The 27,868-nt window shown below is 32.1% G+C and overlaps 2 protein-coding genes across 4 annotated transcripts; one reads left to right on the top strand and one right to left on the bottom strand.

Annotated features, from left to right (window-relative positions):
- Positions 1-484: 484 nt before the first annotated feature.
- Positions 485-1,099, top strand: LOC134726537 (putative uncharacterized protein DDB_G0292636). Its single transcript, XM_063590942.1, has one exon. The coding sequence runs from the start codon at positions 485-487 to the stop codon at positions 1,097-1,099; it is 615 nt and encodes a 204-aa protein (XP_063447012.1).
- Positions 1,100-9,847: 8,748 nt separating this feature from the next.
- Positions 9,848-24,895, bottom strand: LOC134725362 (sodium/calcium exchanger 3-like). 3 transcript variants are annotated; one of them, XM_063589114.1, is made up of 11 exons: positions 24,753-24,895; positions 18,040-18,803; positions 17,529-17,611; positions 16,888-17,064; positions 16,010-16,203; positions 15,441-15,685; positions 14,780-15,012; positions 14,475-14,580; positions 13,979-14,157; positions 13,411-13,740; positions 9,848-12,674 (listed from the first exon to the last, which is right to left on the bottom strand). In XM_063589114.1, exons 2-11 carry the CDS (start codon positions 18,779-18,781, stop codon positions 12,432-12,434), a joined length of 2,532 nt encoding a protein of 843 aa, XP_063445184.1. In that variant the 5' UTR covers positions 18,782-18,803; positions 24,753-24,895; the 3' UTR covers positions 9,848-12,431. The 3 variants fall into 3 exon arrangements, with proteins under 3 accessions (XP_063445184.1, XP_063445186.1, XP_063445187.1); XM_063589116.1 differs by lacking the exon at positions 24,753-24,895 and adding an exon at positions 21,965-22,143; XM_063589117.1 differs by lacking the exon at positions 24,753-24,895 and adding an exon at positions 21,778-21,958.
- Positions 24,896-27,868: the final 2,973 nt, after the last annotated feature.

A 27,868-nucleotide genomic window follows, 5' to 3' on the forward strand; every position in this document is an offset into this window, starting at 1 on the left:
TGACAAAGGGTGTAAAGATAGACCGCAATATGTCGAAGAAAGTAACGGAATACAACGCTAGCACGACAAAGGACGAAAAGAAAGACAACACTATGCCAAATGACGAAAAGACAGACAACCGTATGTCAAAGGGCGAATTAAAGACAGACCAACACTATGACAGAAGGTGAAATGACAGACAGACCTATGACAAAGGTTTGAAGACAGACAACACAGTGACAAAGGGCGCAAAGATAGACAGCACTATGACAAATGACGAAAAGACAGACATCACTTTACCAAAGGACGTAAAGACAGAAAACACTGTGACAAATGGTAAAAAGACAGACAACACTTTGACAAAGGGCGAAACGATACGAACCAATATAATAGAGTGCGAAAGTACAGACAACACTATGTCAATGGGCTGAAAGACAGACAGCACTAGGACAAATGACGAAAAGACACAACCGTATGACAAAGGGCTTAAAGATAGACCAACACTATGACAGAAGGTGAAATGACAGAGAGCACTATGACAAAGGGCGTAAAGACAGACAGCACTATGACAAAGGGCGTAAAGACAGAAAGAACTATGACAAAGGGCGTAAAGACAGAAAGAACTATGACAAAGGACGTTAAGACAGAAAGAACTATGACAAAGGACTTTAAGAGAGACAGCACTATGACAAAAGGCGTAAAGACAGACAGCACTATGACAAAGGACGTTAAGAAAGACAGCACCATGACAAAAGACGTAAAGAGAGACAGCACTATGACAAAGGACGTTAAGACAGACAACACTATGACAAAAGGCGTAAAGGCAGACAGCACTATGATAAAGGGCGTAAAGACAGACAGCAGTATGACAAAGGGCGTAAAGACAGAAAAAACTATGACAAAGGGCGTAAAGACACAGCACTATGACAAAGGGCGTAAAGAAAGACAACACTATGACAAAGGGCGTAAACACAGACAGCACTATAACAAAAGGCGTAAAGACAGACAGCACTATGAAAAAGGATGTCAAGACAGACAACACTATGACAAAGGACGTAAAGGCAGACAGCACTATGACAAAGGACGTAAAGACAGACAGCACTATGACAAAGGACGTTAAGACAGAGCACTATGACAAAAGGCGTAAAGACAGACAACACTATGACAAAAGGTGTAAAGACAGACAGCACTATGACAAAGGACGTTAAGACAGAGCACTATGACAAAAGGCGTAAAGACAAACAGCACTATGACAATAGGCGTACAGACAGACAGCACTATGACAACGGACGTTAAGAAAGACAACACTATGACAAAGGACGTAAAGACAGAAAACACTATGACAAAGGACGTAAAGACAGAAAACACTATGGCCAAGGGTGTAAAGATAGACAGCACTATGACAAAAGGCGTAAAGACAGACAACACTATGACAAAGGACGTAAAGACAGACAGCACTATGACAAAAGGCGTAAAGACAGACAACACTATGACAAAGGACGTAAAGACAGACAGCACTATGACAAAAGGCGTAAAGACAGACAACACTATGACAAAGGACGTAAAAACAGACAGCACTATGACAAATGGCGGAAAGACAGACAGCACTATGACAGGAGGCAAAAAGACAAACAGCAGTATGACAAATGGCATAAAGACAGACATCACTATGACAGGAGGCGTAAAGACCTCAATAACTCATACATCTTTGATCCTAGTATAAGTTTAAGCGTAGACTTAAGCTTCATCTGTCTATAGTAACCGGTATTTCAGATTAGATGGAGAAGATACGAACAACAAAAGAATTCAGTCTTCAGACTTTGAATTATTCGTAGATATAGGTAGTTATATTTATAGCGAAAGCATAGTTGAAGTGATATAATCTAATTCGCTATTCGTTCGTCTTAATAAGAACCGTTAACAGATGAGAAGTATGTTTGGTTCCCATGAAAAATACGGATTTTTTGTTGAAAAGAAATATTCACCATAATTAACACATATGTTGTCAAGTGTTTTGAGATGATGTCAGTCGTAGATATATTTGTGGAAGAATCATAATGGCCTTTACAAAGAACACTTTGTCTCGTCGTAAAACAAGATGTATTCACAATGGTCTTACATTTCAAGCCAAAAAACAAAATTACTAGTATTATAATATTTCGGCTAGTTTTAAGAGTTGGAGACAGGACACTGTGTCCGGGTAGGGTGGCATGTCTTTTGTCTGTCATTGAAATCTTTTGTAATTAATTATACAATTTCCTTGTATTTTCTTAGGTTTCATGTATTACAATACTCGTATAATTAGAGCAATTTTCAATTGTATGTTTCCTTGTAATTTTAAGCATTATGTTACTTGGCCATTTTTCTACAGTATTGTTGTCAGCTGATCAGTGGAAGTTGATTACTTTGTATCAATCGAATAAAAGGATACATTAATCTCGAACTTATGTAATGTGACTTTTTCAATGTATTTCATTAAACAAAAAGTTATGATTTTGTTGACCAGTTCCCGGAATTAAATCAGATAATCTGTAAAACAATCTTAATTACTTTACTGATTTTGTGTACTTCCCTATTCAGAGATTTAATAAAAGCAATAATCACTTAAATGATTACATAAAACTCCTGCTTTTACCAATTCACACTTATAAAGTAAACATTCGGAACATTCGAAATTAATGTCTGCATGGTAGAAAGACAATCAAGAGGGTATGGTAAAACTAAATAATGCTTTTAGACACATAACTCCAAAAGTTGTGATACGAAAAGCAAATTGGTTTTCTTGTCAATTAACGTTGTTGACAGAGTAAAATTGGAATAATTCCAGTAAAAGTTATTATTGATTGAAAGATTTTTCAAGAAAACATACAAAAGGTTGTCCTTTTCTTAATATATATAATACAGTTTTAAGTGGAATTAGAATTTAAACTCGATTAATCTATGATTCGTATCAATCTGGCGAATCAAGTCTTTTCCGATTCCTTTGTTCTTGTAAAAAATTGACGCCACAATTTTTAATTTGGACACAGTTTCCGATTTCCTGTTAACGAAGATTAAACGTTTTGACTTAAAATGATACTCGTTTGGTCATGATATTTTTCAGTTTCCTTATTCAATCATCATTATTAACCTTTGTTAAAATAAAGATACAATGAGGAAATATTTCCGTTTTCCTATTTTCTGGGAATTTATGATGAAGCAGGAACAGTCTATACTTAGACTATATATAAACGTTATACACAATTTCAAAAAGAACACAAGACTGTGCAAATTTGTAAAATTTTAGATGATGAGGAACAATGTTTCCTTCATTGCCAAATTAATAGTAATGTAAGAAATTCCCTTATAAATGCAATTAAAACCCATTATCCTAATTTTAACCAGCTTGACTCAGGCTCTAAACTTAAAACTATTCTAGATCCCCAAAAAAGATATTTAGTCTAGTGTTGTAGACCGTATATACAGCAATCTATGGAATTGCGAAAATAAGGTCCACATTGGTCAATTATATACATATTATTAATATCAACTCAACTTGTTTAAAACATTTATTATGCATTATGTTTCTTGTCATTTGTGTGTATATAATGTACTATGCATTTTAACCCGTCACGGTTTCATGTTTTGTAATAAAGGTAATTTATAAAAGAAGATGTGGTATGAATGCCAATGAGACAACTCTCAAGAGATTTCAAGAGATTTTATTTGAACACTCAGACACAGATACATGTGTAACATGAGGTCATACATAATAGCATTATATAAACATGACGAAGTAATTATGTGGTATCAATGACATAGTATAAAGATATAACAATAACATACAACATGGGTTTTTTAACATTTTCAGAACATATTTGCAATGTTTTTGATAAATACAGAAAGACGTTTATACAGTTGTACATTACATATTGAAAGGAGACCTTCCATTTTTTTATAATTAGGGTTCACTGTGTAATAGCTTGGCAGAAACTTTTCCCTTAATACAACAATATTTTGATAAGTACACTTAAATAGCAAATGAAATTCATCACCAATATTACTCTTACACATAGTACATATTCTATCATGCCTCGGGATATTTTGCCATCTGCCTGTTTCTATAGGCAGACGCAGATTTGAACACCTAAAGTGTGTGATCCAAAGCCTGTAATATTCGGGAAGTTTTAGCAGATATGTTTCTAAAGTAAAATCTTTTTTAAATATTGAGTAGAATTGACCTCGTGATGAATTTTCAATATTACTAAACCACTGTTGTACAAATTGATCACAAAGTATCTGTTTTAAGTACATTTTATCACAGTAGCCTGTTTGATTGGCAAAAATATATCCAATGCCAGTATCGTTTAATATTGCTTCTATACAATTTACCCATTTAAAGGTGTATTTAGATTTAGGCCTTAAACCAAGCATCAGTCTATACAATAAACTGCATAGTTTTGATTCATTATTTACAATTTTACACCAATATATAATCATTCTAATTTTCACCTTTATTTCAAGAGGAAATCTACCCAATTCTCCGTACACCATAAAATTAGGCGTAGTGTTTCTAACTTTCAGCGCCCTTTTGCAGAATTTCAAGTGAGTTTTTTCGATAATTTTCAGGTTTTCAAAGCCCCAAACTTCAGAACCATACAGTAAGATAGGTTCTATCATAGAATCAAAGAGTTTAAATTGTAGATCAATTGGTAAAGATTCATTCCGTATAATTTTGTAAATATAAAACAGTGCCTTTTGGGCTTGATCTACAAGTTTCTTTTTGGTATCAAAAAATGTACCATTATATTTAAAAATGACACCCAAATACGAATATGTATCAACAATTTCAAGTAAATCATTCTGCAGTGTAAATTTCAAATTTTGTTTAGTTTTCCTCTTGCTAAATACCATAACTTTGGTTTTCTTAACATTCACCTTCAATTTCCAATTTTCACAGTACAACTGGAAAATATCTAAGGAATGTTGCAAGCCTTCTTTAGTTTCTGAAAAGATTACTGTATCATCAGCATACAGAATTACGAACAATTCAAAAAATATATGAAGTTCGTTTTCAAATTTTTCCTTTAAAAGTTCTAAAGGAATACCATCTAAATTTCTAAAATATTGTTCCAAATCGTTCAAGAAAATAGAAAATAAAAAAGGAGACAAGTTTTCCCCTTGCCTAACACCAATCAGACATGGAAAAAATTCTGATTGTTCACCATTATATTGAACACAAGATTTAATACCTTGATACATATTAAAGATAACTTTGAAACATTTCCCCTTGATTTCACTAAGATGTAGTTTTTGCCATAATCCAGTTCTTAAAACAGTGTCAAAAGCTTTTCTAAAGTCAATAAATGTACAAAAAAGTTTTTTTCCAAATGAAAAATATAATTCTACAAGTGCATGTAACACAAAAATATTATCTGTTGTTGCATATCCTTTCCTAAAACCAGCTTGATTTTCTGATATAAGCGAAATTTCATTTGCAAAAAAATTTAGTCTAGTATTAATAATAGAAGTGAATAATTTTCCCAAACAGCTGATAAGAGTAATAGCTCTAAAATTATCAGGATCTGTAGGATTGCCTTTATTTTTTAACACAGGTTTAATAATGCCATTTGTCCAAGAGTCTGGAATAATTCCAGTATCTAATACAATATTAAATAATTTACAATACAATGACATAAAAAAAGGTGGTGAATTTTTCAAAAATTCATTAAGTATTTTATCAGAACCAGGTGCCTTGTTATTTTTTAAATTTTTCATGGCTTCCAAGACTTCCAGTTCAGTAATACTTCCATTCAATATTTCATCATAAATGGGGTTACTAGATATCTGATTAATGTCAAGATCGGGTGCATGTATATCATCTTCTTCACCCGCGTTTAAATCCTTAAAATAATCGTAAAATGTATTTATATCTATTGGTGGAGATTCTTTTTTAGTGTAAGACATTTTTTTTTAGTGTTTTCCAAAATCCTTTTGTGTCATGCTTTGACAATGTTCTCAGCTCATTTGAACATTTGTCTTTATATTTGTGATAATTAACTTGTAGAATTTTTTTATATTCTCGAGCTGTGTGATTTAGTACGGTTTTGTTTGCATCTGATTTTGTTTTATTGTATGTACTTTTGCTTTTATGAAATGCATCTCGTTTGATTCGACATTCTTTATTGAACCATGGTTTATTTTCATGGTCGGGGTTGTGTAGTTTCTTTTTTGATTTACCAAATACAGTCTCAGCCGTGTCTAAAAGTACACGACCTAGGTCATTTACTAGACCGTTAACACTTTCACTGGTGGCTGTGTCAATTTCAATACTATTCAAAATATCATTTAACTGTTGTAATGAGCTACCTGTATCGTTTGTCAACACCTGAGTGAAATCGTCTGTTTTTGTACTGTCCCACCTGATGTAAGTATTACTGTTTATTGTATGATTATGCGAATTGTTTAATGAATTGCTCGAGGGAAACGAAAATGAAAAATATAATCTATTGTGAACATCGGAAAACATAGGATTAAAATCAACAATACCGAAATCTGATGTTATATCAAACATACATGGAGACATAATTAAATAATCTACTAAACTTGCATCTTTACAAGTTGTACAACCAATATGTTTATCAGCAAATAATCTGCCATTACAAATATAAATACCACTTCTTTTACAAAGTTCTATTAACATATTACCATATTTATTTACTCTACCACGATCTTTACTACACCTCTCAAGAGGGATATCTTTATCTTTAAGATGAAGGTATGAAAATATATTATCATCATTATCATAAAAATCATTGACATCTAAAATTTCTAATAAGTTTTCGTCAGGAATAATGTAATCTGAGACAGTAGAAGTTCTGGCGTTAAAATCACCAATTAATGCAATATTTTTTGTATCAGTTGAGTATTTAATTAATTCATCTTCAATTTCCAAAAACGACTCTTCAGAAGTATATCGTGTATTTTCGGGGGGTATATAAATACAACCTAGCAAAATGTTTTCTCGCAAGTTTGATAAATTCTTTGAAATTTCTACCCACTGAACAAATTCAGATTCAGAATTTATAAAATTTAAAAATTTCGACAGGTGTTTTCTATAAACAACAACAATACCACCTGATTTCTTTTTACATTTTTTTCTATGTTTTGCATAAAAAGTATAATCGTGTGGTAATTTCAAGTCATCTAGATCATCAGTTTTAGTTTCAGTAAATATAAGAATGTCATAACTCTTTATTAATGTAGCAAAATCTGGATTCAGCAATTTAGAATTAATACCACAAACGTTAAGATAGGTAAATTTTAAATTGTCAACTGTCCAATTTAAAGGTCCATGATTGTCTGATGTGTTGTCCTAACTGTAATTTCCTCTACCGTTGTGTATTGGATTAGGAGGCTCGTCACGGGATGGATTATAAGGTTGTCCGTCTACCATTATTTGGTCGTAAATTAAGGAAGCTTTTGTACCTCGGCGCTGGAGTTCTTTAAGTTTAGGAATCAACGCTTTACGGCGATTGCTAATTTCGGTTGGATACTGTTGGTTCACTGAGAATTGTGGTTTTGTTTTAAGTTTATTGGGCACAGATTTACGTACACGTTCGTGGTCACGGTAATTTGTAAATCTAGCGATAATAATGCGAGGTTTTCCATCACGACGTTTTCTTAGTCTGTGCACGTTTTGAAATTGAATAGCATCTGCATTTGGGATTTCCAGTTCTTTTTCTATAAAGTTTTTAATCACTGCTTCTGTGTCTTCGTGATCATCATCAAGGGTCTGTTGAATTCCGCCAAAAATAAGGTTATACTTCATAGAGTGACTCTGAAGTTTTAAGAAATCTTCCCTGACATTGTTTGAATCAATTTCTATATCTTGTGTATAGTTTTCTACCACTCGCATTCTATCAGAAATTTCGTGATGATGTTTTTCTTCAGTTTTTTAAATTTCATCATGCATTTTCTGTGTCTCCTTAATTTCATCTATCTCTTGCCTCATCCCTGTTAAATTTTGATCTATTGCTCCGAAACGTTCATCTAATTTTTTGTCAAGTTGAGAGAAGCGGTTAGTAAATTCCAAATCAAACCTTTCAAATCTTTGATTCATCACATTTATTGACGAGAACAACATTTCCATAGTTATATGGGTACGTACACTATCACTTGAGACGGGAAATGGTTGGGATGCAAACGGAGGTTGTGGATTGTGATATGCAGGATATGTAATGTCTGCTGGTATACTTGTACATTCAAACGTCTGGTTCATAGGATTATGTTGATATTGTGGTGGAATGGGCACACTTCTGTTAGATAAATTATGAGGTGTGCTAGTATGCAGAGTGTCATGAGCTTGGTTCAGTACTTGTGAAAAACTTTGTTGTTGTTGTTGAAAGGGCGACGCCATATTTGATTTTGTTTTGTTTGGAGGTGTAAAACCTGTTTGGCTACCAGTGCTCCTTGTTCTCTTTTGCCCCATTTAGATCAAGATGCATATTAAATGTTCAGTATATATCACTTTCGAAAACAAAATTCGTTTCAAATTCATGTTTTTCAATCAATTCAGTCGAAATTTTGCGGGAGCTCTTGCATACCGACCTACTCACTCCACAAGAGATCAAAAAGGCACAGAAATTAGCAACTATAGGTCATCATACAGCCTTCAACATTAAGCAAAGCCCATACCGTATTGGTCAGCTATAAAAGGCCCGAAATGACAATGTAAAACGATTCAAACGAGAAAACTAACGGCCTCATTTATGTCACGTAGTATAGAAGGGTCCTGGATAAACGTCTTTATGTTTTATCTAAAAAAAATCACTAGCTGCTCTCGGGTCATGAACTTCTGTCCGTTTCCTTATACAATCACGTTTTTGATGTTTCATGGGAGTTGATATACATAGTTATAAAAGTTGTTGTCCCAATCAATACCATACATAGATATTAAAATTTCCCAGTTTTTCCAGATTTCATTGATTTTTGTATCAAACTTGCATGTAAACGATTATTTTTACACAAACTCATCTTTTTCCACCACTTTTTTTAAGTTGGGAGACTTTAGTATATATCAATTTGATGACATTCTGGACACAAAAATACTCTGTTCATGTGTAAATATGTAAATTCCTGCATAGATCGACTAAGTTTTGCTCAGCCATATTTGCGTTCATTTCCAGTATAATAAAGGTACAGATACAGACCGTAAACCACCAGAAATCGATTTAAAATATATAATAAAAGTTTTATCCAGGGATAAATAGGGCAACACATTTTAACAATAAAAATTGTTGATACAGAGATATGTCTCGCCTTTTATGTAATTTTGGAAGCATGATGTAAATGTTGAATCCAAAAAGCAATACGTAACATGTCAAAACTACAGTCAATGACTAAAAGTACACGTTATAATATTTGTACATATTACAAAGAGAAATGTTATTGACTATGATAAGGATAGGGAGAGAACGTATGTCTCAGGTTAACCCATTTGTAACGAGTGCAGTCTAATTATACTTGTGTATTTAGGATGGTTAAACTTGAAGTCGTCAATGTTGAGATTCGGTAATATGTGTTTGTTGTTTAACTTATATCGTTGGTCTTAGGCGTGGTACATGTGCATATATAAGAGAGATTTGAAAGTCAACAAAATTAGATTAAATATGTGTCTTCTATTAGTTTCTGTAAGATAATGCATAAACCTAGAACTGGTGTTCTTGTAATCTTTCTAATGCACTTACAAATACAACAAAAAGCTCTTTCCTTTTTTACATTGAGTAAAATCTCTTTTTATTAGAGATTAGAAATAAACTTCTCAATGCTGCATGAAACATTCTTTCTGTGCCACAACTGAAAAGGAATAAGACACAAATACACAACATGTTATTTATATATTTATTTGACTGTAGGCAAAAAATAAATGCATATAAATTCATGTACAATTTACCATGTATTATCAACACAACTACATTTGTAAATGCAAGATATACAACTAGAAGCCCTTTAATAGACTTTTATCACTAACTTATCTGATATATTAACATCATTTTCTATAATAAAATCCCTAATTAGGCACTTTTAAATCATACATGTGCAAAGGATATCAAATCCAACCAGTTTGATATTTCATTGGGAAGAAAAACAAATATTGGGATTTTAAATATGGCAATTGTCTGATAATCCTTGCACCTTACTTATTCAGACTCCCTTTAATGTTTTTAATAATCCATTTTTTATTTATTTTCCAATAGGGTCAATTCTGGGTCAGCATCGATAATTTTGCATTTTAAAAATATTCCTGTCATGGTTGGTGAAAATTGCCTAGTTAAAGAATAGTCTCTTTAAACAGAGAACCACATGAAAATAATGTTAATTAATATCAATGGACCTGTCATTTTGTATGCCTTTGCATTATCACAAAATGAGAAATCTTTGCATCATTTCTAGAAGATTCAATTCAAAATGAAATAGTTTGCATACACTAGAATTCTCTATTACCTCACATCTATTATGTGAACCGACTGATCAGAACTTAGTGAAGAATATTGTATAGTCTCCTTATTTATTTCCCCAAAAAGGTTGTTCTTTGTTATAGATCTATTATATATTAAAAGATATACCGTCTTTCTTTCTTGAAATAATATTAGATTGTAATGAAAGGGGCTTTTTATTTATCATTTCTACCATGATTGTAAAGCCATTATTAAGTCCAATGAACAAATAAGAGGAGGTTCATGGAGAGAAAATGACAAGTGATCTTAAAAGGAAATGTTTGAGGAAAGAACCAATTTTTACAGGCAAGTCTGTTTCATAATAATTGAAATATGATTCTTTTTTTTAGTAAAGATTTATAAGTTTATCCTTTGAGTTTTTGATCAAAAGAAATAAAAAACAAAAATCTTAAAAAGAGTTCAGGATGTCAAATGTTATGTTTCTTTATACTAAGGTAAACTGTCACATGACTAAATTTCTACTTTTATCTACATTAATAAATTACATCAAAGGCGTATATATAAAAATATAAAGCATAATATATTACAGGTCATATATACATATAATACACACAAAAATTGTGTAAATATAAGCACTCTTGCACCGGTCACATAACAACCATATATAAGATTAATATAATATTATATGGGACCATAATACAGTGTCTCTACACTTCATTTTATTAATGTCAATGCCCAGGTTTCTAGATGTAGATGAACATTTTGATGAAAAATTAGTTATTTCTAAAGTTACTCAATCCATCCAAAACTTTTTTGACAGAAAAAAATCTGAAATGTTGATTTGTTAGAATGATGTGAATATGATCCCATCCCACCCACAGAAAGATTAGGTAACATTTACAAAAGTAATAAATTCGGTTATAAATTAGTAAACTTGAACAAAACCCATATTTGACCTTTACCCATAATGTAAAAAATTACCTATGACCTAGCTAATGGTGAAGGCAAGAGTTAAAAAGCACCATCCCAAAAATTTGAAATCCATACAATAAAATTAGATTCAGTAACTAAAAATTATGCAATTAAGGACCCAACATGGGCTTAGAGATGGAATAAAAAGTTGAGAGGAGGGCAAACTTCAGAAAGTTATATGTGAAAAACAACAAATTTTCTACAGTTTAAGAGGTAGCCTTGCCCAAGGCTCTTATATTTAAAAAGTGCCCAAAATTTGTCAATATCTGACATCACTATTAAAAATTGTGTAAAACTTATATTCTAAAAGAAAGGAATGAAGGCAAGATAAGTATGAGTAAATTATTAGCCCTTCCACTAAGAAATGTGGGTTTAAACAAGTAAATATTAACATGACAATAAATTCAAAACAGATATCCTTTATATTCATCTGCAAAAATGAATCCATCAAAACTAATGCATTGTAAAATAAAATGAACAATGTCATAAAATGTCATGACTGACAATAGAAACAAAGAAAAACTATCAAATCATAAGTAACAAGAATATATAAAGATAAAACTGATAGAAAAAAGTTAAAAAAAAAAAGGAAAGTAAGAGACATTCTCATAAATTTGAGACATAAAAATTAAAAAACATAAATGAGGAATGATATTTGACCAAAACCAGAAATTGGTTTCATTTTTATGTTCACTTTAGGACAATTTTTTGTCATGTCATGTTTATAGCAAAATAAATAGAAAAAAAATATATATACACATCTTAGAGGTAGGACGTATTTCAAAATATATACATAAATACAAATCCAGGGCAAGACTTGTCTATCATCATGATGGTTAAAGGTACAAACATAAAATAGTGATAGTGTTACCACAATGCAATACTGCCATTATACAACCAAAAGCTTTCAAAAACCATAAACACCCAATGGAAAGCAACATAGCATGTCACATGATAATTGTAACTCTTCTCAACACCATTTGTAAATTAAGGTACTTAAAGAAAATATTACCCTATTTATAGAACTAGGTAATCAAAAGTTTAAAATCCATTAATGACGCCTTTTGATTGCAGGGATGACATTACAATATAGAAAACCCAAAGGCATACAAAGACAATTCCACAGATAATTTTAGGGATTTTGGGTCCACCAAGTTCTGCGTTTCCAAATACACCTGTAAATCTACGTAGCACTAAGAGTCCGATAGCTACAACTGCACATGCTGTATAGATAACAACAGAAAATCCTAAGGAACCAGCTGGGACTTTAAATGAGCCACCATCCTGAAAAAGAATCAATATATTGTTACTATACTATATCTATCCACCTTTTTTGCATTACTGTAAATTTATAAATCATTGCAATTATTTTAGAAATGCAGGAAAGAGACAGGGTTATAATCGCAATAATTTAAACTCACAGTTATTAAAGGACAATATGCAGGATATATCAAATTAAATGCAAACACAAGTTTCTCAGAAATATCGTCTTATTTATAGCTTACTTATTTTTGATATAGATTCTACTGAAGAGGATAGCTTTTTGGATATAGATTCTACTGAAGAAGATAGCTTTTGGATATGGATTCTACTGAAGAGGATAGTTAACACTAGGCCAATGAAAGCTGAATTTGAAGTTCAGTCTAGGTGGCCGAGTGATCTAGGGCGCTGGACACATTCAGACGGTGTTGTCACGATATCCTGATAGATTGAGTTCAAATCGAGCGAGGTAAGAACAAAACATTCGCTTTTTTAAGGTTGCAAATTTAACATTGTTGTGCTGATATATAGTGTAATTATAAATATAATAAGCAGTGTATCATCTTCAGTTTACTAGGGATCGGGGATCCAATGAATGGAACTGTCATAGTGTTGTCACTTGTTTAGGTGTATTTATATATAATATATTGTTATATTAACAAGTGTGGACACAGATCAGTGTGGGTAGTATGTTTGGATGTTTGATAGTGTTTTCTGACAAAAAGAGTTATCTGGTTTTAACATTAAATATATAACTTACCTTAACTGCATGATATATTGAGGCAAACACCCACGGTAAGCCTAAACCTAAGAACACATTGACAGAGTTACTTCCATTGATATTACCAACAGAACTATCAGCATTTTTTTCATTTATAGCCGCTGTCTTACTGGCAAAAGTATCAGGCATACTGGTTCCTAAGGCAACAAATGTGATGGCAGTGATAGAATTAGGAATATCTATTAAACATCCAAAAATTCCAGCAAGGTCACCAATGATAGCTGTCATAAAACCAATCACAGCCAGGGAGATAAGAAATGTTGGCCATCCTCCAAGGTATTTACATGGTGGAATAAAAGCAAACAGTACCTGCAAAAAAAAGTATCTATATTATTTTACTCATCTTAAATAGAATGACATATTATATTAATGGAACATCTTAGCATCTCTCACATAAACATTAGTTTTGTTCTCATCTTTTTTTGCATATGTAACAAATTATAAGCATTGTATTAAATTTATATATGTTTTTTACAAAGTTAACGATTCTTTGTGTCTATTCATTATTTATCAATTGTTTTTTGACTGGAAAACCTATTTTACATACCTTCCAGAAAAAAGTCATGAAATGCATGATATAGTCCAAAACAGTAGCTCCTTGTAAGTCACCACCATTAACGTTTAATGCTTCGACAAATTGTGCAGGGTATGACGATTCTTCAATTTGAAGGGCGTCCATGTTTGCTTTGGTGAGATTCATGATTCTGCTGACAAGACCATTGAATTCTGAAATCAGAGCATAGACCATTAAATTACAATAAACTCAAACACAACAGCATACTGAATATAAAAAAGAAGATGTGGTATGATGTGAAAACTCTCCACAAGAGACCAAAATGACACAGAATAACAACTATAGGTCACCTTACAATGAGCAAAGCCAATTCCTCATAGTCACTTTGCACAAAAAAAAACTTTTTACAGTATATAGTATTCAAAGAAGATTATACTTTTCTAATAACTGATAATTAAACTTTTGTCTTTGCACAGCTAAGTCAGCAGTATATAAGTAACGTCTGGTTAAGAATCAGTCAAACACAAACCTTCATCGATAACTATAGTAACTATTGTCTTGGTGATTTTTCCCAACACAGCTCCACCATCACAATCTCCCAAAGTAATCTGGAAACTTTCATCTCTTTCCTTTTTCTAAAAGAAATATTCAAATTCACTTTTAGCTGGATCTTTACATTTATAAAAATGTTTCAGATTTTTCAAAGTTTGTATAGACATAGCTTGAAAGAGTATATATTGTTATTAACTTAAATTATTTTTTTATAAAATATATATGTGGTGATTGAATTTCAAAAACACAGGCTTTAAATATTTCTCAACAAAGTTGCCATACCTTACTATCGTGGATAACAATGTCGATTGTTTTTGTTGTTTCTCCGTGATCAAACTTTAGTTCTCCCTCTCCGCCTTCGTAGTCAGCGCCAGTTACAGCTGAGATATCTTTTGTACTCCATTTGACTGACACATGACCATCAGCTCCACCTGTTCTCTGTACTGGGACTCGAACTTTTCGTCCACTTTCTTGGGCAATGATGCTTGGTTTCTGAAATTCTAGTTTACCAGGTTCTGTGGAAAAGAAAATTTAATAGTATAAAATTTTTAAATGAAGATATCAAAACACTGATTCATCTAAGTCTTAAGTTTAAACCTTTTAAGTTTAAACTTTATGTGTAAATCAAAAAAATTCACCCAGAAATTTAATCATAAAAATTGTATGAATAAGGTCACACTTAAAAATATTTTGGTTCGCCCAAACCCTACCCAAAGGTAGAGATAGTGGGTAAGAAGGTCGGCCATTTCTTTTTTTTATTTTGAAAAGGAGAAATGGAAGTGTCTGTTATTTTTTCCATCATGCAGATCCGATAAAAAAAACCTTTCTAATATAGGCAATAACAGATTTTAAGTAGGCAGCTATTTTCTAGGTAGGTAGGGTTAGGGCAAACAAACATATTATTTTTTAATGGCCTGAAATAGTAATCAAATGAAATATTTACCATCATCATTGATTATAATAACTTGTGTAATTGCCATATTTCCCAGAGTAACATGTTGTTCCTCTCCAGAATCTGTCTTTGGCACATGTAATTTGACAAAAAAAAATTCATCAGGCTCCCACTCGTTGTCATCAACAATTTCAATATAAACCTGTCTTAGTTCTTCGTTTTCTGCAAACTTCACCTCTTGGTCAAATGGAATATAATCTTCATGAGCAACAGCAGTACCATTCAATGTTTCTATCCTGTAATTGTATCAAAGATGCTCAATCTTGAAGATTTAGAAAAAAAATGATATTTTTTTTTATTGTGAATCACAACTTTGAGAAGTGAAGGAAAAATAAATTTTGATTGAAACAATTTGAAAGTATTTGCCATAAATTTAGTGTTTATTTATTTTTAAAAATTTGAATCAAAAAAATTAAATTTGGGTGGTGAAAAATATTTGATGAATAAAATTCAGAATCAAATAAAATCAATACCCCCCCCCCCACTCCCGTCAAAGTTAAATACTCATTCCTTTATTCAAAGACTATAATGAACAGGGGTAAAAAGAACAATAATTTTACCTGACAGTACAAGGTATCTTCATTTTTCCATGACGACGAATACCAATTCTGACCCTTTTTTCAGACTCTAATACAGCTGTTTCAGCTGCGGTAAACTCAACAACGGCTCTTGTTCCTCCTTCAGAATGATCTTTCTTCTTTGTTACTGCCAAATCTCCACGTTCCTCCTCTGGTGTTTGGATGTGGTCATAAATCTACACAAGAAAATTTTTAATTTTTGTTATTTCATCTTTTGTTTTGTATACCACAAATAATTCTGTCATTTTTGCTCACTAACATCATCCACTATGTACAGAGAGGAGTCATAACTTAATTGACAAATCTATATAAGATATAAGCTATATGCAGATTTAATGATTCACATGTACTATTATTATATAAGTGTTAGAAATGAATCTGTTGTGATTCGTTATAAGACTTCATAAAAAATATCAAGTCAAAAGTCATTAAATCTTTTGTGATTTGTGTAGATCATTTAACATGATTGACAAAAAGGAGGAAAAAAGAGGACAGATTAAACACCAAAGGGACAATCAAAATTCGTTCAACATAAAGCTGTTTGTATTATGATCTGATAATCTATTGTTTGTTTAAACACAATTAAATTTATAGCCTGATAAGCCTTTCCATAACCAATGACAATCTTTACAGCTTTGCTAACTATAAAATCAAAATCAAAGTAGAAACAAAAGTTTTAGTGCCCTTCTAATGTCAACTAACCAGGAAATCACAACCTTATCATGCACATAGATATATCATCATGCACATAGAGATATCAATGGTTTAATTGGCAGATCCAGGAGGGGGCATTAAGAACTAAATGAGACCAGACAATGCCAAGCTCAATTGTGTAAATGTTGGAACTTCATGATATGTACCTCTTGGAAAGTTCCAAGTACTCTTGGTATGAGCTTCTTTCTGCCACCAAATGTTCTTGTAGCATTTATTCTGTACCATAAATGATCATGACTTTGATCCATGGTCATCTTCCTGGCAGCCATTTGTGCTGCTTCCTCTGCTGGTAATCCTTCATCTTTTACATCATGTCCAAGTTCCTTAAATAAATAATAAAATTCTAAATATGGCAAAAAAAATATATTTCAGTAAGTAAGTAAATCTCCACTTAAAAAGTTTCAACAATAATCCATTTTTTTTATTATAATAACGACATATATATTATTAAGATCAAAGAACTCTCTAATGCTATTTAGTATATGTGACAAGCTAACCCAGGGCAGTTTCTATTTATATATATATCATGGTTTATACATATATGTATATAAAATTTAAACATCATAGGTATATAAAATTTATACATAGTGGTGTTATGGTGAAAAGGGGACCAGCACTGTTCAATGTGTCAATGACTAGCCCAAGCATTTTCATTTGCTGACCATCATTGTATCTCAGTAACCAGAGGCATAAACCACTATTTTAAAGAGTAGTATGATTGTTCTGATCATCTAAATATTACTACGCACACAGTTGTGCACTATTTTAATAAGAGTTTATTTAATACCTTGCACAGTCTCATAATCTCAGCATTGTCCTCATCATCCGAATCTTTATCTAGAGCTTGACTTTCCTCATCACCCTTCTCAGCTAGAAAACAATAAACCAATTGAATATTATTTTGCATAATTCAACTACCAAATATAGTTTAATCTATACTCTAAATTATGTTTTTGATACTGACAATAATTTTCAGTTTTCCCAAGAAATTGAGTGGTGTACCTGATTGATCCTCATTTATACTTCTAGATACTTTAAAGCGATCCAACATTCTACTATAAATCTGAAATCTGAATCTACTAATTTACTTAATCGATTAGCCATCATGTATACTTTCATTCCAAAAATATTGCACTTCGGCCAGTCCAATACATAATCTTGTATCTGTTTTGCTTGCTACACTTATACCCGAATGTAAAATGCTTGTAAAAGAGACTAATAAATTACATGACACATGTTTATACAAATAGAACAGTATGTTTACTCACACTAGTCCCATAAAGAATAAGAAAACTTACCATGCATCTTAAATCCCACCATCGAAGGTTGTTCATGTTCAAGTTCCTTTTTCTTCAGGCAAAATCCTCTGTCAGCTAAGTATGCTACCAAGATCAGTGCAGGGAACATCAACAACGTCAGGACAGCTTCTTCAATAGTAACAATATTAGGGGTCCATACAATCAATACTATGATTAACCAAACATAGGCCCAAATGCAACAGAAAGACGTAACAGCAAACACTTTCATACTTTTAACACGGCGTACTTCTCCATCTGGGATACACACAATGCAGATGCCAGAGATAACTAGCAAATTAAAAGCAGCCGAGCCTACTATAGTACTTGGTCCAAGTTCTCCCGCCTCAAAATTGTTAAATATAATCTCAATACATGAAAGCAGAATTTCTGGTGCACTCGTACCCAAAGCTAGCAGACTGAGATTGGCCACTGTATTGTTCCATACTTTCACTCGGAGGATTCGGAACCCACTCGATTCATTTGCATCTGGAACTCTTACTTTTGCCGTCTTGCTAGTTATCTTTTCAATAGAGCACATGAATACATCCGCAAGTATTGCAACACCTAGGAAACACCACAACATTCCAATTAAATACAAGAATATACGTACTGATTTTGACCATGTATATTCTGAAATTGCTGGAAGTATAAGTCCTACATGACTACATGTGTATACACTAACGTCAAATGGAGTAGTAGTGCTTAGGTTGCTCATCATTGATGTCGTGTTGTTCGCGGCCATCTTGCTGTGTCTTTATTGCAGACTGAAAAAGAGGGCTTTACATTAAACATCGTAATTGAAAGTTCGCAAAACGCATCGTCTAAAATAGACACACTCAATCATCAAATAATCGAGTCATTCGAAATGCAGGACACTTCAAAAGACACTTTGTAACATATATTGTAAAAATTCACGCATAACTGAAGTCCATTTTAGAAGTCTTCATTTTTTTATATAATTTGTTAAAACACTGTCATTTTGGGGCCTTTTATATCTGACTATGTGGTATGGGCTTTGTTCATTGTTGAAGGCCGTACGGTGACATATAACTGTTAATTTCTGTCATTTTGGTCTCTTGTGGACGGTTGTCTCATTGGCAATCATATCAAATCTTCTTTTTTATAATTACAATCTTTACTAAACGTATATATAATAGCTGATTGTGTGTTGTTCCATATTGTAGAAACATTATAACTTATTCAATACTGCAATTTTGATAGATATTTTCTATTTTCAGTTCTGATTTATACAAAATTTCATATCCTTAACCAAAACCAAGTTATTACTAGTTGCATTTCAGATACTAGTACCAATTTGGTTTATATGGATGTCCTACTGTATATAAAAGAAACTGTATGTTCAATTTCAGTCAACATTGAAATTTTTCACAAATTAAGTTAAGAGGGGGGTGTGGGGGTCAGTGAAAAAACTATGTGAATTAAGTTTTTTATCCTACATTGAACTTTTGATATCGTCCCTAAATAACATCTTGATTACTAGAGTGAATGGTAATGTGTAAAACGGTTAACTAAGGTTAATAGTATATCATTTAAACCCTTAAGTATAACACCACCTCGGTTTTATCAATTTTCTTAGTTTGCTACCTCCCCCTTTTTTTTTTTTAAATCGTGAATAAAACAGATTCAAGGGAAATTGGTCACACACCTTCCAAAATTATTCAACAATGCATGAGAGCAACTGTATTTCAGCACACCTTCCAAAATTATTCAACAATGCATGAGAGCAACTGTATTTCAGTTGCCAAATTTTATGAAATGGATATATTATTGGAATTTGAGACCACAGGTACAGGTACAATTTATAAATTCTGACATTCCTTAAATAGCACTTATATTTTTATTGACTTCTTTATAAAGAAAGTCGATGTTCTGTAGGTTAGTCACATCAAAATGATATACATATTAAGTCATAAAGTATGTCAAACAGGTCATTCGGAAAATGATAACTTGTATGTAAAAATGAATACATTATGTCGTTTTATGTAGGTGTATGAAAGCACTAGTAACGTCTTCACACGGAATACCTACACATGTAATTAAGCAAAAGTTACCACGCAACGAGCAACAATAAAGTTTAAACCAAATTCATCCCAATAAAAACATCTATAATAGTGTTTAACGTAACAAATCTATCATTTTATAAGGGATTATTGTGTCGGATTATATCCTTAAATATAGGTAATCAATATTAACTGATAGATCCACCCAATATTAAAGGGATCACAGTTTCAAATAGACAATACCCTTATTTTAAAGTTTATGTGGAACGTCTCCCCTAATTATAAAATATTTAGTCTGATAGTGTGCTAATTTTAAGTAGCGTTCCGATGCACTATATAATGATTCACAAAAATCACACACACCCTTATACACGGTTAAAGGACAGTTTTTAAAGGTTCGTATAGGGACTCGGGGACTGTGCATACTGGGTCTTCAACAAAGGAAAAAGGGAAAGGATAAGCCTTGTGTTGATTTTTTCGCACTTTATTAGAAAAAAAGAATAAGACAACAAATGGAAGTTTTTAACGACCTTGACTGGCTATACAGCCCTTGCTCGGTCGGTGAGGTGAGAATAATAAGTATAGAGTTAAGGAAGTACATGTAGGAAAATTCCCCTGGTTTGTCCATGACTGAGATAATTACCAGTAATTAACTCAAGCATTAAATACATCTATCATTTTGTTACCTGTAATAACAAGAATGTAAACATTTTAAGCCGCCTTTATAAATCATCTTATTACATAATGTAGCTTAACAACTATCTTAGATGGAGAGGAATTTGTAAAAGTGATAATTCTCTTGTTTTCTTATCCTACTTGAACTAGATGTATAAGTGTTTATGTTATGATTATTACAATATAATATTGTATACACTAACAAATCATCACACATACTTAATTTAGATTAAAGATTCGATCCAAGTTTCTTTCATCCTTTTCCCTTAGGACTTTTCAAATTTTAAATTGATTTTCTGATGAATTTTTCACCTCTATATAATTTTAATAGCAACGAATTAAGAAAATTTGATTGGAATTGTATTACCTTTGCAGGTTGTTTTTTTTCATCGTAAATTTCCTCTACTGAATTATTTAACGGTTTAAATTGACGTGAACGGTGGCTGGTATACGAGCTAAACCAAGTACAGAAAGTTGACTCGGTGCCTTAGGAGAAAATGGTATACCAAATTGGCCCGTTGGGTAAAGAAAAAAATGTCTTATGGATTATCAGAAGGTTTAAGCAAATTAGTCAGAATGACATATTTGCACTGACGGGTAAGACTACTTGGTGGGAAAAACATCAAAAATACAAAAGATCGTACATCTCGTTTGAATAAATTGCAATGATTATAGTCATATGCAATTATATTATTTAGCAAGACAAACAAAACCTTCTGAGAAGGTCTACTTGCATACAAGTCAGTATGCTATTTACAACACTGAATCGTACGTTCCTTTCCACTCACACACAACTGTATTTAGATTAATTGTTTTCTACCACAATGACATCAAAGTGTAAAGATACAGCATATAATATGTGCATTATACTAAGTCAATAATATTGTCTATATTACTTAACATTAAGTTTCTAAGCATGTTGTTTAAGTGTAACATGTCCTCACGAGGCCTTCAAGAGTGAGACTTAGAGGCGTATAACAATTCATATTCTTATTCACACACGCACATACAAACAAACGAATATTATTTCGATTTTACTTACGGTTACCAGGCATATGCAATAATCTCTCCAAAAATGCAATTACTAGTAAAATGCGGATTGCAATAAGTTCAAATTTACTACGTTAAGTAAAATTACTATATATCGTTAACCGCCTCATTGCATACTTGGAATTTTTAAAATAATTGACAAAAAATCAACGAACAATAACCACAACAGATTGGCCTACCTTTTCAGCAAGTGGTTTCCTTAAAAGTGATAGATTCAATTAAATGCATCCATACAAATAAGAAATTCGATTTTCCTTAAGGCCAAGAGAAGTAAGCAACAATGAAGACCACGCCCGTCAGCAAACTTCTAAATTGTTTGTGTGTATTTCCTGCAGTCATCTATGACATATGTATCTATATAATTTTTACCTATCTCACAGGTAAGTAAGAACCAAAACCAGATTTGTCACCATTCAATATTTCTATCAAAGTCCTCCTTAGGCGTGGTGACAATCATATATATGTAATAAAAAATCTGAAGGTGTTCTACAAAGATATGTTTGAAATTCATATGAAAAATCGCGTGGGTTCATATAAATTTATTCGTTTACCTAGTGTATTCTTTAGTAAAAGATGCACTTTGACCAATTAATTATAATGTGTAAGACACATATGACGTATTGTTCGAAATTGTAGGCGGTATTTGCATATTTTTGTTTACACAATTGGTATGAATATTTGTTTTGCCTATATACTTTAAACCATTATCTCCAATATTTCGTTTACTTTGTCAAATTTATCAGTATGGACAGTTTAAATATTTTCTGTGTTTTTATATATCACATTTTCCTGGTTGACCTCAGATGGTTTGGTTATCTTTCTTATTTTTCCATGTTTTCGATGCTCTTTGTGTGTCCAAACATTCCTTATTACAGAGATGAATAAAAAAAACCTTGTCGTCGTACATGGCCTTAAAATCCAAAACAAGAATAATTTCAGAGATCTTTTTTCAATTGATAATTCAGTTTAGAACCAATATACACTATCCTTAAAAAACCAAAAACACTGCTAATAAGAATTACCTGTTTGGTACATTACAAGCGGAAGTTGTATGATGTTGAGTTTTACTGTGATTTATGAATTATAGTTACACATGAAAATTGCCCACAGTAATCTTGCATTTGTAAAAATGATTGACATATTGAATGCCATTTTGGTCTGCCACTGTAAAATTCGGGTATTTTGGGTAGGGTTTGAACTTTGTCAAAGAACAACACGTACGGCTACAAGCCTCAGATTGTTCAAGTGATGGAAGGGTTCTTAAACACACAAAGAGCGTGGAGCTCTTTCCACACTAGCATCCGAATTACGTTCCCATTGCGACCCAACGTGAACACCCCGTACAGCAAAACGGACACCTAACTTTAGCAGGCGAGAGAAGTCCAAGAATGGCCATATTTTATACCTCAGTTAACCTTCGGGACGACTTTACAGCTGATTTCTTTGAGTGTTTAGCCAAAGGTAATATCTTTGGTTAGCTTGCTTGCTAGCTGAACCGTGAAGTTATTGTTAGGTTAGGTACCATACTTTAAGAGTAGCCTAGTCCAGAAGAAAACCAATCTATCTGTCTGTTGGACGAGGCTACTTCGAAAGGAGGGTAGTATACCTGAAGTAATAATGACTTACGGTTCAGTTAACAAGCAAGCTAACCAAATATATTACCATTGCTTACACACTCAATGAAATCAGCTGTAATTTATGTAGATTTATATTTGTGTTGTCTGCTAAAATACTTCGCGTTGAATTCACATTTGGTCAATTTATCCAAACTTTAAGTCAAATGCTTTGGGTTTTTTCTTCATTAAAACAAAAAAAAACTACATCAAAGTGTTGTAATAATTCAGTGCAAGCCAGTGATGCAGATCGGTTGATACACTCGACATGCTTGAGTTCACATATTCGAGGACACATGTAGACCATAACGTAATAAAATATTTATAACATGTATTGTTTCATTTCCATTAAATGCTAAAAATATCAAACAATATAGCTATTAATTTCCCTGGAGAGATTTGTACCTTATTAGGCCATCTGTGTTAATAGACAATTATTGTATATAAACGTAAATCTCTTTGATTTGATAAAATATATATAATAAAAAAAAAAAATATTTAAGTTTTGATTGATTCATAAAACAATAATAGAGAGAACGCATTTTGTTCATCTCCAATGAAAATTCTATAATTATAATTTTTGTGAAACGTATACGGGTTTATACCGCTTGAACAGTTGGTTGCATTTTGTGAGTTCCAATTCCAATACGTCTTTAGCGTGGACAAAAATCGGCGTTTATGCTTCGTGTACTGTGTCCCACCACGATGATGCACTGAGATTCACAATAGGCATGCTTATGTAAAAATTCGCCATGGCAAAACAGTCTTAGAAATGCATTATGAATAGGATTTTGCTGGAGACAATCCAACAAGTTCAAACGGTTGTAAAAAATAAACGAATGAAGTTACACTCGTTTTATATGATAAAGCAACAGTAACAAACAAAATCATGTTAAAACGATGAATCCTCACATTCACACTGCTGAAACAACCCACTCGTGATGGTAATGATGTCAAGTATGAGAGAAGATTGTATAAAACACTTTTTATCTTATAATCTTTAACCGGACTAATGTACTAATATGGAGAGATGAAGTCCTTAATCATGTTAATACCATAATGGCATATGCATTTTGCATAAAAAACAGTCAAACTATCCAATATTCAGTTATATTTCAATGAATATACTTGTACTCGACTTAAACTCGGTGGTGAACATCTTCAAGTTGTGTTCATATTTCCCCATTCATGCACTATTAGTTTAGTCATAACTATAATGTTTTTAACTATCTATCATTTAGATGAAATCAATAGCCACATATGAAACGATGCAAAGTTAAGAGTGCATATAAATTTTAAACAATAATTACTGTGATTTCTTATAATTTTCTTATAATTATAACATAAATCTTACCTATTTAAAATCAATCGCGTGCTATGTCAACCTGTTACATCTTCACTACACAAAATATTTTACACTAGTATGAATAATCCATCAACTACGCCCTATGTAGAGGCATGAGTCAAAGGGAGGTAATACAATAAAAGCTGGTGATGTCATTTGGTATGAGGAACCACATACGCCAACTGTATTTAATAAGAAAGTGTAAAGAAAGTACCTGCATTGATATCACTAGGGAAGTTAGTTTACCCAACCTATCATAATATTCTTCCTGTTTATTTTGTTTACTTTTTTTGCTCTGTTTTATTAACATTATTTGTTAAGTATATGCAGATAATAACTAGTGGTGGGTTTTCAGATGAAATAAATCACTGAAATACATCAGTATTAAAGTGGTGTTTTTTTAATTTATGCAGCGACTTTTCACCTTTTGTGATAAGGATATTTGCATGCATTTTTTGTTAAATAAATTGAACATTACATTTAAATAGGAAACATTGATGTTGTGTGTAGATATAAACAGCTGGATATAATTATCTATTTCTAACACAAAACTTATTCCTCAAGGTAAACTTTACAGGAAAATCCAATACTACGTACACGAACGAAGGCTCAAAACATGTGTAGAAAGTACATTTGAAGATTACTTTTAAGACACAATGATATGCAGCACAGATTTACATTTGAAATTATAGCCACCTAGACAAATTGAAGCAGACGATTATTAAAAATGCAATAAGCGAATAAATCGACTATTTTATATCAGGACCGCCTACACTGTATTCTAATAGAACTAAAAGTCACTATAGTATACTGACAACTCTAGACTTGCATGGTGCTATTCTACAAGATAGTAAGGACAGACAATGAGACGCAATGCAAAGAAACATGCTACATTGTAAATATTATCAAAGACCCGAAATTGTAAATGCAATATAAGGCAAGCGACATATCCTATGACATGTATAACGTACTTAAAACTAAGGCCTATAAATTTCAGAAAACCTGAAAAGGACAACTCATTTATCGGATCCAACGTTATGAAAAAGGAGAGCTCAACAAAAGGCTTCCCGAGACGTAATTCGAGATAATACCCATGCACAGGAATCCAAGAGGACATTGTCTGGTCTACAATGGAGTAAAACTCGATAGTGAGATACCCCTTACATCTTCAAAAATGTAGCTGTAAATGACACAGCGCCATGAAGACATATTCATGACAGGCGACAACTGATCGACAAAAGGCCGATATTTCTACTATGTTTACCGAACTTGAACCTGAATTTGAAACTCTAGATTAGACAAGCAAGGCTACATCAATTACATTTTTTGCTCAAAGTATCTTGTATGGTTTGTCTTACTCTATGCAATAGAATTAGACACACACATTAAGAAATCTCAGTCCAAGGAGAACAATTAGTGACAGGAAATAATGTACAATACATAGTATAGTGTGGTTAAGCTAGTAAAGGACAGAGTTTTGACATTCCAACAAGCATTACACTTCTAAATAAAGGTTGTTAAAGTGTAAGGGACAAGAGAAAAAACGCTATTCTAAATTATTTTTTTTACATAATGTATCAATGTAAGTCCTACATCAATCCAACTAGATGATTATCTTTTGTAATTAATGTAAAAAAAATATGATGTGATGTTTCTTCAAATCGAAATAATATAGGTTTGATTTTGATTAGTATTGTGCTCAACAACCCAAAAAATATTAGCTTTTCGAAAAAAAAAGCTAGACGTCTCTTAGCTGATGAAATGGAAAGTGTTCTAGCTTTGTAGATTAATTCATCCTGAATAGCCTTGCATACATATCAAACACTAAATGACAATTAACAAACGCTACACAACGTTCACAAAATTTGGGTTTGAAAGAAATGCACTCTTATACGGGGCGCCGAATGGGACTCTTGTGGTTTTGTACTCAAAATTCAATTTTGTGCGGACAAAAGTGACTTTTGTTCAACAAAAATGAGTTCAGTTTAACAAAATTTGTATCATACTACAAATTTAAAATTTTGTCATACAAAATTATCTATCAGCGGACAAAAGTCACTTTTGTCATGACAAAATTCATTTTTGCTACACAGACTTGACTTTTGTTACCTAATTTGAAAATTGGGCGACAAAAGTCAATTATGTATTCAGATTAGTTTAGTTTGGTTTCTGTGAACTTATTTACATACAAAATCGACTTTTGTTACACAAAATTGACTTTTGTGAAACAAAATTGACAAAATTGACTTTTGTGTCAACAAGATTGATTTTTGTCTCACGAAAGTCAATTTTGTCTCATAAAAGTCAATTTTGTTGTTACAAATTGAATTTTGACGTCACTAAACTGAATTTTGTTGTCACAAAATTGATTTTTGTCTCAACAAAATTGACAAAATTGAATTTTGTCTCACAAAAGTCAATTTTGTCTCACAAAGGTTAATTTTGTCTCACAAAAGTCAATTTTGTCTCACAAAAGTCAATTTTGTCTCACAAAATTGAATCTTACCTCACACAACTGACTTTTGTGATTTAATTTCCATATCAGGTAACAAAAGTCAATTTTGTATGCAAATATGTTTAAGACAAAATAGACTTTTGTCATGACAAATATGAATTTTGTCTACAAAAATGAATTTTGTCATGAGAAAAATGAATTTTGTCTACATAAATGAATTTTGTCTACATAAATGAATTTTGTCATCACAAAACTGAAGTTCTCACAAAACAAGTCTGTAGCACATAGTTTTGTAAGACAAAAATGATTTTGTTATGACAGAATTGAATTTTGTACAAAACCATAAGAGTCCCATTCGGCGCCCCGTATCTTATGCATAAGATAGAATAAAGATTCTTTTCAAATTAATTCTATTACGTATTACTCTTTTCCCTTTTCCTGCATTACAGAAGACCATAAGACGTCTTTTTTCACTACTACTATATCATGGTAATAGATCGGAAACATATTAATTTCCACACCATATGCTTTTTAGTGAAATATATTAATTTATTTTTGGAGCTTTCAAGATCGTAATGGAGACAATAAAATGTCACACTTTTTGAAAAAACGACCAGTATTGAACATTGTATCTTTTCTGTAGAATTTAAATTATAAGTATGTTAGGTTC

Source organism: Mytilus trossulus, chromosome 7 (genome assembly GCF_036588685.1).
Source record: "Mytilus trossulus isolate FHL-02 chromosome 7, PNRI_Mtr1.1.1.hap1, whole genome shotgun sequence".
Classification (NCBI taxonomy): domain Eukaryota; kingdom Metazoa; phylum Mollusca; class Bivalvia; order Mytilida; family Mytilidae; genus Mytilus; species Mytilus trossulus.

Bases quoted from the DNA above. Each gene is read 5' to 3' on its own strand.
- LOC134726537 (XM_063590942.1), top strand. From the start codon at position 485: ATGACAGAAGGTGAAATGACAGAGAGCACTATGACAAAGGGCGTAAAG.
- LOC134725362 (XM_063589114.1), bottom strand. From the start codon at position 18,781: ATGGCCGCGAACAACACGACATCAATGATGAGCAACCTAAGCACTACT. The intron at 14,581-14,779 runs GTATGGCAACTT...TATTTCTTTTAG, and splicing joins TTGTTATCCACGATAGTAAG to AAAAAGGAAAGAGATGAAAG. The intron at 14,158-14,474 runs GTTTGTGTTTGA...CTCTGATTTCAG, and splicing joins TACTATAGTTATCGATGAAG to AATTCAATGGTCTTGTCAGC.